The sequence below is a fragment of the Amblyomma americanum genome, chromosome 5, assembly GCF_052857255.1.
Source record: "Amblyomma americanum isolate KBUSLIRL-KWMA chromosome 5, ASM5285725v1, whole genome shotgun sequence".
In the NCBI taxonomy this organism is placed as follows: Eukaryota; Metazoa; Arthropoda; class Arachnida; order Ixodida; family Ixodidae; genus Amblyomma; species Amblyomma americanum.
In genome coordinates, this window is record NC_135501.1 from 132,336,847 (window position 1) to 132,349,419 (window position 12,573).

The following is a 12,573-nucleotide window of genomic DNA, read 5'->3' on the forward strand; positions in this document are numbered from 1 at the left end:
CACACCTTTTTAGGTGGGCTGAAAAAAGTTGTATGGGTTTAGCGGTGCTAAAGCAGGAGACAAGGTCCGACTAATTGGCTTTAGAGGTTTATTGCTCATATATGCAGAACTGGTCATTCATTACGTAACATTCACAGATCGCGGCGAGTCCTCGTACCACTACCAGTGTAGTGGCGCAGCGATTAATCGATGCGCCACTGCACTGCCAGGTGGCTGTTTCTACCACCGCCACCGGTAGGGGTAGTGCGACCCATGTTTTCTATTGCCGAGCAACCTCTAGCGAACAATCATTAATTTAACTGTCTCCTACCACAGTGCTCAATTTGCTCACAATTAAGTAGGCAGGCTGTGATGATGCCATAAGGTTACGTGACCTAGCTGGCGCGACACCCTCCTCGAATTCGCTACAGCTTGCGCGACGCTCCTCTGAACTGTGTAACTCGTGTAACCTGTGTAACTCGGGGTAGTTTGGAGCACAAGACAATAAAATATTTTTTCCTGTGATTAGCGCGTCTGGAATAATGCATTCGAAGTTGAAGAGATTACGCTAACTGTCTGCCTAGCCTCTGAGCCCACCTCATTGCGAAGTTTCATCAAAAGCGAGAAGTTTATCGGAGACCAGTCTGATAAAGCTGAGTTCCATGTTCATATGCGTGCAACAAGATGCGAACGATGTGTGAGCATTGCAGGCTCGATGGCCAAACGCAATATCTGTACACGACTTTATAAGCCATTGCACATTGCGAGCACAAATATACTAAACTTCGGGACAGAGAGACTCTTATAAGATACTATAATGATGGCCAAGTTAGAGTAATTGAATGATGCCTGCGACATGCCTGGGCTTAACCTCTTTGCTCTGAAACTGGAACCAGCGGTTCACCCGGTGGTCGAAGGTCTCGATGGTGGACTGCGCTCGTCCTTTGCTCCAGCCGCCAACCACAAAGATCAGCTCAGACGGCAACCGCGGCAGCCACCGCTCCGGATTAGCCAGTCCGCAGGTGCCGCAGCGGGCTTGCTTCAGAGGCAAGGCGTCTGTCATCCAAGATGGAAATTCGGGCTCAGAGCGGTGATAGCAACACAGCGTGTTCTGGCATTAGACACTGTTGTAACGGTCACGGGAGGCGCCACTGAACGCTGAAAACACAGAGCAAGAATGCGCGAATTTTACTGCCTATAGGCATCAATCACTGGCAGGCAACCGCCTATAGGCAGTTGGCTGCCAGTTATTGATGTGGCGTATACAGGAATAGGCCTGTGGGCTGAGGCTGGTGAAGAGCTGGAAGAAATATAGTGAAGTCGAACGGAAGGATACATCCGCTCTTGACCCTTGTTTCCTGGGAGCCCATTAAAATAATGCTTGAGCCAGCGCATGAGTGCGTAACTTTCTATGAAGCAAACGTTATGGGGCGTCTGGACCAGAAAATGTGTTCGTTTGTGTCAGCGCCTGTCTTACGAATTACGTTGTGGTGCGATACGTAGCAGCTTCAGGTGAGCACCAACACGTACTGTCTGAGTCACCCCAGTGTACAGCCCAATTTGTAGAGGAGACCACGCATCTCCGGCAAAATGAAAAAAACCCGCACTGCTTGCACGTCTATGTGGATCTACTTCCCAAAGGTTGTGCCTAGAACGAACCGGTAAGCTGTCAGTGTGGTAAGGTGACATTTGTTTGCAGAAAAGTGCACCACTCGAACGCATACGCAAGAGTGACTCAAAGCGTACAGCGTCGATCACACTTGTCTAGAGCGCTCAAGCGATGTGCTGGGGAGCAAATGAAGTCAAATCTTATCGTAGCTGCTTTGCTGAGGGTAAGGCGCTGGTGCCTGTGCGGCTCATATGTGTATTCGGCTGCTCTTCAGCGCAGGTATTATTGATGAATGTCAATTCCTACTTTAAAATTTCGCTTTATTTCCACTGGACTGCACCGCTCTAGCGCTCTAGACAAGTGAGATCGACTCTGTACATTCAAAAATAATGGAGGCCTGTGGTAATAGTGTCCCCCATTGATTAGAAGTTGAGAATACCGGCGCCACCGTAGACTACTTCTGCATATGGCGAGGACACCAGGTTTAGTCGAGGTATCAACAAGGCTTAATGATCAAATTTTACAGCCACCCCGCGCTTACCTGGTACGTATATGTACCCTTAGGGGCAACCACTAAAGTTTTGTGGAAATGCCACGGAATAGTTTACGGAACGGATAATGCGTTCGCGTTGACCACCAGGGCGTATCATTGTCGGCCGATGAACACCAGGCTCTGAATTTATATTGGTTAGAATGCAGCAACTGTTCGGAGTAAAGTGTAAGCTTTGGAATTGAGATAAGCATGGTGACTATTTCATAATGAACGCTAAGAAACTATAAAGCCTCGAGACAAAGCGATGGTTTTAAATGAAGGAACTTAGGCGGCCTTTACGCCCTTGCAAAAATAGTGTTCAATATATTAATGGAGGAGGCGGTGCAGGAAATCAGAATATATCAGACAGACAGAGAACTGCAGTAGGAAACACGGGGTGCTCAAGCAGAACCGAGACGCGAACTGCACAGCGATGATGGGTGACCTTAGAAGCCGGTAAACCACAGCACGCGTGCAAGGGATGTACCAGACCACGCAGGCTTTTACTGATTAGTCCTGTAGGTTGGTTTAGCACCGTTTTTTAGAAATAGAGCAAGAAAACTTGAAATGCGCACATAGGAACCGGTTTGTGTAGGAACCGAGATAGTAACACCGACTTACGCAATAAATAAGAGTTCCGACTGCCGGAAATATATGTGTAGTTAAACTGATGAATTACAAGAAACGCCGATAGTACATGAAATTTTCAAGTGCCCCAAGAAACGAGTGCAATACTGCTGTTAAGTATATATATTTTTTTGGAGGAAAAGTAAGAACCATTCATTGGGCACAAATAACTGACAGACTGATAAATGTGTTCGCGAACAACAAACAAGAGCAATGGAGTTCCAATCCGCTGCTGCAGTGCCACTACTGACTTCAGTTAACTTCGTGATCTTTCGCAAGAAAACACGAGCAATCGTGGCTGAACCTTTCGAACGATCTTCATCCGAGTGTGCAGGCTCCCCCTGCACGTTGGTTCCAGCGGCCAGGCCATCGGCTTCTGCTCTGGCAGCAGCCGCAGGTGCGACTGCATTCGCGGCTGCGACTGCGGCTTCGTGTAGGGCTGTGGCAGCAGCTGTGACGGCGTTAAGGGCGAGAAACGCCTCTTCAGCCGCGCCTGGATTATTTGCAGCAGCAGCAGCAGCTGGGTTTTTGACGAGGCTGGAATGAGCTGTTTGCAGCAGCTCTTTCTCAGGCTCGCGTAGTTTGAGCAAGACCGGGTTCTTGGAGCACCTGCAAGGGCCTAGATTCAGTGCCTCGGTAATTGCCTCCTGGAAATCGGCACTCTTAGCCATCGTCGGCCAGCGCTCCCGGAACACGTCGAAGGTCCTGCGAGTGGACACAAGAACAGATTGCTCAAGATATAAGAACACTAGGAGACCCGAAAGAGTACGATGCCTAATTCTGGTGGCCTCTTCCAATCTGTTATTGGCGTAAAAGTTGTGTATGAGTAATCAAAATAGAAGGGTTCGGGCATCCCAACAGGCCTCATAAGCACACATTTCCGTGGAGTACTTGGCGTTGGAAAACCATACTCCCGCTCTCCTGCTACTCTTCCGTGACTTTCTTTCCTGCAGATCACCGACTAGGGTCATTTGATAACTGCCAGTGGCGAACACCACCTAAGGAAACGGGTATATTTCAAACAAGAAATTAATTTCATAAATGCTAGTAGCGAACAATAAGTAAGAAAGCAGGTAATTTTTAACTAGACGTTTAAACTAGAGTAGTAAGATTCTGCGCGTGCATTAAGATTATTATGGAAGCAGCGTCCACCTGGCTGCGAAGTCTGGCCAATAAAATACTTCCTGCGCTCACACAACTTTTTTACATGACCATAAACCAGTGCCATGCAGCAATCATTAAAAATTTCCCGGTGGTTTGTGTATTCAGCGTCGCCTTGCATGAGGTTGCATTCGAGTGGACAAGATGCGTTTGTACACATTTGTATAAGTAGATTGATCTCTAGCTCAGCGCTGCATGTTTTTCATACTCTAGGCAGCACTGCGGACTAAAGTGTTACACGCAATATCGCCGCCTGGTAGCTGGCGCACCAACCTGCTCATGTACAACGTAATCAGCTCGAACACTCACTTTCAAACGCGTCTAATTCTCACGGTTGTACCGCAACCAGCGTACCGACAATCAGCTCGTGAATAAAACACAAGAGGTGCACTACCATACGCAGCTCCCGATTGATTTAGATGGCCTGGGGGATTTTTTTGCACATACTCTCAAATTGCATGATGTTTTTAGATCTCGTCTCTCGAAATACAGCCGCAAAACCCAGGATGAACAGTTCTCTCAACAGTTAAGCCAAATGCCATATTTTTCGATTCAATCATTCTGGCCGGTGCGCTATAAATACTGGCGTTGCGCTTTTCGTCGCAAAACTCATTTTTACATACAAAACATATTCAGTTCTTTTGTGCATTTGGCATGTACCTTGCATCTTTCTTCAAGTGGAAGCTATTTTCGCTTCGGGCTGGCTAATTCAGAAGTCTGTCACAATACGAGAAGCCTGCATTGTGACCGCCGTAATTGATTCATGAACCTCTGCGTGTACACCATTGTTTTTGGGCATTAACACTGAGATACCGTGCGGAATTATCTTTCTCCGGTAGAGCCTGTCGACCACTTGTCGTGCACAACCAAAAAGTCTCCACGAACTTTTCGCAGGCTGTTAGAGGTCGGATCTCTATGGACGCGTACACTTCAAAAGCACTCCTTTTGAACCGTCGGATATCGCCGTCAGCGGAGGCCTAGCACTTTCGGCATTTGTTGATAAAAACAGCGAATAGTGTTCTTTCGAATGATAGCATTGGTACTCCTGTAGCGCCTGCATGATTCAGCCCATAATCTAAGGGAATAATTCCCGCATGACTTCCCCGGGCAGCACTCCTGGAAAGGTTACCGTGAATATGTTTCACTTTCGAGGGGCAATGATGAAGACGCATAACAAGCTATCCTTCATTAACCTTGGGCAAACTCGGGAGTTTTCATATTTGTGAAAGAGCCACATCGCCAACAACGTTTGCCAATGTACCCACAGGGCATTTTATTCAGTGATAAATGGAACAGTACAGAGGGCATAACACGTGCCTAGAACAACCGAATTGCATGCTCCGCAGGTCGCAATCCCGCTGCGACCACGAATAACTATTATTAGCTTAACTGCACATGCTTACAGACGGACCATTTTTAACCAAATGTTCTCGATTCATACCACGTGTTCAGCACGAAACACGCCCAGAGCGTGTTCTAGACAAGCGTTTCGCCCTCATTACGACCGTAGACCCCATCGACAGTCGGATGGTTGTTCAACTAGTTCTTCGTTAACCAAAACTCACTCTCGCTTGCAGCAGCCTATCCGGACACACCGCAGGAGCTCCAGCAACATGGAGCTGTCTCTTGGCTCAGCGGTGGAGTGCCAGGATGCTATCGCTTCTAACGCGTCCTCCTCGTGCAAGATATTCAGCTCCGGAGACGCCAGCAGGTCATACAGCAGCCAATACGGTGTCTTACCGAAGTCGTCGCTGCGGCGCCACACCTGCGTCGCCGTACTATTTGTCAAGAATGGTAAAAGCCGTTCTAAAAAGGGGGCATAGGGGTTTTTTTACGTTTCTTTGTTTGCTTGTGGTAGACCAGAAGCGCGGATTTCTCAACATTTTTTGGAGCTGTGTACAAGCTCTTTTCCTTACTTAATACAGTATTTTTTTTCAGCCAATTGCTCATTGCATTCGGTATTGTAGTCTCAAGTAAACACATCAACTGAAGGTGCAGCTCTGTCTCCAATCTCTAAGGTATCGCGCTGCAAAAAAAAAAGCTTATTCAGAAACTTGTGCTCTTCCATCTTCGCAGTGCAGCGCTAGACAAGCTTCCAGGAAGCCAATGGATAACACACTACTTTTCTAAGCGGTGCAAAGAGTTGTTGAAGGTCGTCGCGATGATACTTAGATATCCGAGCTATGCTTTACTTGCCGCGGGTTTTTTCCTCAATCGATGCTGCTATTTAATCAAGCATGGGTACCAGCCATCGCATCCGCTAGCAATTTCTCAAGATTACCAAATGTTGCCATTAAAGAAAATAGATTGAAAGCGAGACCCAAGCGCTGTTTACACAACAAACCGAAACAAGGAAAAAAGCCACCCGTCGCGGTGGCTCAGTGGTTAGAGTGCTCGGCTACTGGTCCGGAGTACCCGGGTTCGAGCCCAACCGAGCGGCCGCGTTTCTATGGAGGCGAAACGCATAGGCGCCCATGCGCTGTGCGATGTCAGTGAACGTTAAAAATCCTCAGGTGGTCTATACTTTTCCGAGGACCACGACTATGGCACCTCTTTCTTGCTTTCTTTTCTCAGACCCTCCTCTATCCCTTCCCTTACGGCGCGGTTCAGGTGTCCGCCGAGATGCAAGACATATATTGGGTCATTTCCTTTCCCCAATAACTAATTTCAATTTCAGAAAGTCCACGCCGCAAAAATACCTTGCCTCCCTTCAGCTGGCACAACTCCATTTGATAGGGATAGGAAATTGCGGATGCCCACTTTAACACCCCACGAAAGTATTTGGAATATAAAAAATTTAGTCCTGTTTTATAAAGCTCCACTAAACTTGCGTTAGGATTGAAAACGTGTACAATCGTGAATTTGAGGGCATAGACAGCTCCAATGGGCAGCGTACAAAAATGGTTGCTCGTTCCGTGCAGGAGATAACCTTCCCGCACAGGCCTCTCGCCCATTGAAGCCGTGGCTAACGAATCATCATTAGCCCATGAGATCGTGCTCATTGAAGCCGGTGCGGAGTTGAGCCTGGCTCAGTTATAAAGGCGGGGCTTTCAGCTCTTTTTTATTGCCACGTGTGTAATTCGATGACATTTTACTTGGTGGCTCTTCATTCATGCTCATCTTTTTATATTTTGTTTATTACTTTTTTATTATTTCGGTCAGAGCACGTTGAATATGACCAACAGACTGAAAGAGAAAGGCAACCCACACAACTCTCACCATGTTTCAGGAGCATGATGGTTGCGCAGTCCAATTCTGTATTAACATTGGAGTGCCAAAGTTCTGGTGACGTTGTCATAATGCCCATGTGTCATAATAGAACCCAGTAATAGGACCGCGGCAACCACGACACACTGCTACGGGAATGGTGGGTCATGAAATCAATTGTGGTTTCACATCGCTTCCGTCAAATTTCGATAAGTACGAAACCAAAATAATTTTATAACAGCACAGAAAGCTATGAAAAGGCATTCTGAACAATTAATTTTTTTAAAAAAAGGAGGGCAAACTGGGTTAGGGAAAGAAGTGCGTGTCAATAACAGCCTAACTCAGATCACGAAGGTGAGAGGGGCATGGGAAGTGAATCCAAGACGAGGACAATATGACCTACGGCCGCTTAGGATAACAGAGGAGGTCCTAAGGAAAGTAGCCAGGTGGACAAAGTATATTGAGCAGGTAAGACTCATGCTGATAGCACGGATACGGGGACCTCTTCTTGCACAGGAGAACCTAAAGGGGCTGTGAAAGGAGGTCGCAACAAAGATGTCATGTGCTTAAGATGCTAAAGGACGCCGCTTCACAATTATCCTCCAGCAAGAATTTTTTAGACACGTTTTGTGGAAGCTGAGTTATGTGTAGTCAAAATTTGAATTTGTGACCGCAGCTGCTGCGTTTTTATGGGGGTAAAACGCTAAGGTGCCCGTGTGCTGTGCGATGTCAGTGCACGTTAAAGAGCCCAGGTGGTCGAAATTATTCCGGAGACCTCCACTACGGCACCTCTCTGTTTCTTCTTTCACTCCTGCCTTTATCTCTTGCCTTACGGCGCGGTTCAGGTGTCCAACGATATATGAGAGATACTGCTCCATTTCCTTTCCCGAAAAACCAATTATTATCAACCTTATTATCTTCGCGCCTTTCGCTCTCCTCTCGTCATTTTTTGCATGCTGAAATGTCAGCGCTCCTCAGCCGGCAGCCAAAGCGCGCGACCCAATGCTAGCAGTCCGCTGCTGACGTAACGAGCGCTGCATGATGAAACGAGCGCGGATTCGGGCGAAAGCCCAACCCCGCAAGTCACCGCTAGGCGCGGAAGCGGCAGTTTTAAAAATTGCATTGTAAATTATGGGCTCGCTTTTGAGGTCTTGTACGCGGCATGAACGCTCGTTGGACTGTACTATATATTGTGCGATAATTTTATAATCGCCTCAAACACCTTTTTCAGGAACCCTTTAAAATAGAAAGCACCATTGAACTGCAGAGGACGCAGTTGCGCAACTGATACTGATAAAAAAACAGGCCAGATGTAGACTATGTGGGGTCCTCACCTCGTCGAAGTTTTCGCGTGCATAGGCCATTACGGTATCGACGAATTTCGGGTCTTTGTAGCGATGCGAAAGCTGCGCAATGCTCAGGCAGTTCTCGGGCGCCAAGGACCGCAGCAACACATGGAAGCACTTCTCCCGCACCACGTCCAGAAGTAGCATGTCCGCGGCCTGAAGGACGTCCAGGACATTGCGGCCGCTCACGAACAGCTGCAGCGCATGATTGCAGGCTATTCTGGCGCCACCTCCGGAAACGCTCAATCAGATTGTTCTCACATGGCGATTCGCGCATTCCAATCCGCAACTGTGCGGTTCCCGGGGCCGCGACTCCAGGGAATGATATTTTACACGGAGCTCGTACGAATTCGGTACTGTTTTACTAGGGCGATTCCATGTTTGGGTTCTTGTTTGTTCCACGATTTGGCTTCCCGCGCTCTTCTAGATATGTGCCAACATGCCACGAGTTTGCTACCAATTTATCATCAGCAAGGCTAAAAATACCTAAACAGAAGAGATTAAAGGCCCTGCCGATATCGAAACTTTGCCTTCACTGCCTGCTTCATTTTTTTAGTGCAATGTTTATTTGGGGGACATCCTTTTCGGTGCACATTCCATGGCAGCATAATGCCGTGGGATCCAGTGAAGGCTGCGTTAACAGCTTCCAGTCCACTGCACTGGGTTGCTGCTGTAATTACACATCCATGTGTTTTAAGACTGCTGACAGAAAGGACGCTACTGTTATTGCAGTTTCGCCGACCTGCGCTGCCAGAAGGACCTTAAAAATGAGACTGGGCCACATATCCCGCATGCAGATTGTGCCCAAGATGTATATCATGCAGATTCGCGAATGGGAATGGCTATTATGTTATCAGATGCAGCGATGGCGTAGAGGTAGAGCGTCCGCGTCGCGTGGAAGAGGACAGGGGTTCGAATCCCGGTGCCGCGCAATTCTCCGCCGAGTTTGAAAAAAATGGCCGTGGATTAGCTCGGCTATGCAAGGATTATACGTAGCGAAAGCTAAGGCATAGCACGGTTTCTCTTCTGACGTCACGCCAGATGGCGAGGAGGTGGCGCCGTGGCTGGTCACGTGGTTCCTCACGCGGTTGGTCACGTGGTGCGGTGCGACTACGGCGGGACTGCGAGCACCGCGAAATTGCGAGTTGGTGGCCAATGTAACTTTGGCCACAAAACTGCGCGTGTCTATGGAATTGCATAAGCAGGGCTTGGATGCGGCCTGATCTTGGTGACCAGAACCGACAACGCACTCCCTCACCAGAACAGGATTTGGCCACCCTCGTGTACTGCTTGGCCACAACCTTCTACGAACAAACCGATTAACCCTCGGCCCTCAGTCCCCAGTGGCTGCGAAGCAACTTACCAAGGCGGCGGTCAGACCTGTGAAGCAGCAGACGGTACTTAGAATCTCTGGCTCTGGACAGGCCGCCGTTGGAATCTAAACCTGGCAACGTTTAACGCTAGAACCTAATTTAGTGAGGCTAGCCCAGCAGTACTGTTCGAGGAACTAGCGGGCAATAAATGGTATGTTATAGTGGTTAGTAAAGTTATGTGGACCGGATAGGCGTATACTGTACTAAAGGATGGGCACATACTGTGCTATTGCGGATTAGCGGATACTCAGGCAGCACAACAGCATTGGTCGAACGTTGGGCTATCACTGGCAAAAACTGGCACGAACATCGGTCTTACACTGGCATTTACGCTGAGCGCTACCATTCTCCGCGAATGAGTCATAAGCAGTTCTGAATGTAAGGGTGTGGAAAACGTGGAAGCGTCAAACTATTCTTGCAAAGCCGCTGGAGAAGCATCATGTCCAGCGACCGAAAACTTTGAAGCGGAAAATGTGGAGCTCGAGATGGACTTCACCAAAACAAATTCAGACACTCGCGCATTCTGTGGGGCCGTGTGTTATTTCAGGATGGCTTAAATGATATCATGAAATAACAAAAACATAAAACAATATATTAAATAATATGCAAGCAAATTCGCAATCTTTCATAGTATTTACATATGGGACATGTGGCAAACAAGCTAGGTTAACATGCGTCTAACACCATTTATCAGTCGATATATTCGCTGGTCGTCGAAGAATCCTCCAGCTTTTTGTTGGTGTGGAAATTTCACAGAAAAAGCTAAAAGAAACGAAACTGTGTTGAACTGTGGCTCGCAACTATTTCCGATGCTTTTCACCAATAAAGATAATGTTCGAAAGAAAAAAAATCAGTTTGCGAGAAAATAAGTAAAGTCGTCTGCAAGAGCTATAGCCCTCAACCCTCAATGAAATTACGCAACAAAACAATAAAATGCACAAAAAACTACATATTTAAACACTACGATTTGCAGAAAAGAAAAAAAATCGGAAAACACAGGGGAAGGAGCAATCACACGGAACGCCGTACGGAAGCGTATACGAATCTCTTACCGCGTGATGAAGCGGCGGCCTAGTGTTTCGCGCGTGCGCAGCTTATAAATGTAAATAAATTACTAAGGTCCTGCTTCGTTTCTGGACGTTGCTAAAATTGCGCACAAAGTCGGCTTAAGGAATGCACTTGCACTAAGTTATTACGTTTGATTTAGTATCTGTATTAAGCAGACAACCACTGCGCAGTGTGGCAGTGAATTCTCTAGAGTGAAGCAAAAACGCGCTTTTCTCTTTAAAAAAAATCATGAAATGAAAGTCATTTGATTCTTTTTAGATAGAAGCCCTCTTGGGCTGGTTTTCAGATACTCGCGCAAGCTGAGCGTGCAAAAACGCCTTAAAATACATAAAGGTCATAGAAATAGGCGGGTTTTTATGCCCAGAAATCGGACAAAGGCGACAGCGTGAGCTCTGTCTGTGCACTTCTAAAAAAAAAGAATTTTTTTGATTAGGTGCGTGGCTGAGCCATGTATAGTTACACGAATCATTACAACTGGGTCATGCCAGCGCATATTAGTTAATTACTAAATTTACCAGAACTTTTCAAAGAAATTTTAGTGCTTAGTTGCAGCCGCATCTAGTTCCCTGTATTAACGATAGAATTGTACAGGTCCATAGTTGTCTGTGTGGATGGTGTCGTCTTCGGCCTTAGGCCCCTTTCACATGCATGCGATTTTCGCCTGCGACACTGCGAACTCCGTCGGTCTGCGACTGGGGAGGGCCGTCGGTCAAGTCACAGACGGCTTACGATCCAGTTCCGTCCGGTTGGTATTCAGCCGTAGCTTCGGTGTGTTCGCTCAGCGACTGAACAATGGGGAGCGCCGAGACTGCGTGCGACGTGCTGCCACGTGGGAGCTGTTGCCGCGGTGGAAGCAAAACTGCTTATTCTAATCAAAACATTGAAATAATGCCCCACATCTTAAAATACACTCGTCATAACATCATCAACACATTTCGTGTAGCGCTTCTGTCGCGTTTAATCATCGATTGGCTTTGCAAACATCAAGAAACATTGAGTGTCCCTTTGACGGAATTCGCTGCGGAGTTGGATGTGAAAGCATTGGCCGAAAATCGCACTGCGGCGTCACCGGCTATGCCGACTGTTTTCTTTCTAGTTGGAGAATGTGAAACGGGCCTTATGCGACAGAGCGGTTCCTCTGTGGCGGAATATGCACACTCGACTGACCACCACCGAAGTCGCCGTCACGTCGCTGCACAACTCAAAATCAGCGAACGGACCGAACAGAAGTCGATGGCGGCAGCACACAGCGAGCGAATGCGTTTGGAATGCTTAGTAATGCGTTTGGGAATTGTTGGGAAGCACCTTAGAACACAATTCATCAGCGGCGGAGCCCTCGCAGACGTCGAGACGCCGTGCCTCGACGGCGTCGACACGCTCCTCCTTAAGTTTCTCCTGTGCGAGAGCTCCCTGCTGACAGCTTAATTCGATTTCATTGAGTTTTTTCGTCGTAACTATGCCTCTATCTCCGACCGCGCAGTCGAAAATTATTCGTTGTTTGTCCAACTCCACACATATACCGCAAAAGTGTTCGGTAAGAAAAAGATTAATAAAACTTCAAATTCTTGAACTCGCCCAAGCGCAGCCCAGGAGCTCAAATGAGTTTTAGCGCGTTCGAAAATTATAAACTATTATACATAATAAATTATAAAATCAATCTTCTACCCAGTA

At 47.4% G+C, this 12,573-nt stretch overlaps 1 protein-coding gene across 2 annotated transcripts in view; it reads right to left on the minus strand.

The window, feature by feature from the left end:
- Positions 1-12,573, minus strand: part of LOC144132686 (uncharacterized) — a 49,323-nt gene that overhangs the window by 33,849 nt on the left and 2,901 nt on the right. The window contains exons 2-5 of one of the 2 annotated variants that reach the window (XM_077665281.1): positions 8,450-8,656; positions 5,474-5,673; positions 3,052-3,452; positions 840-1,035 (exon numbers count right to left, since the gene is read on the minus strand). In XM_077665281.1, the coding sequence (XP_077521407.1) occupies positions 840-1,035; positions 3,052-3,452; positions 5,474-5,673; positions 8,450-8,656 (1,004 nt within the window). The remainder of the gene's footprint in view (positions 1-839; positions 1,036-3,051; positions 3,453-5,473; positions 5,674-8,449; positions 8,657-12,573) is intronic. The other variant, XM_077665282.1, reaches the window with a different exon arrangement.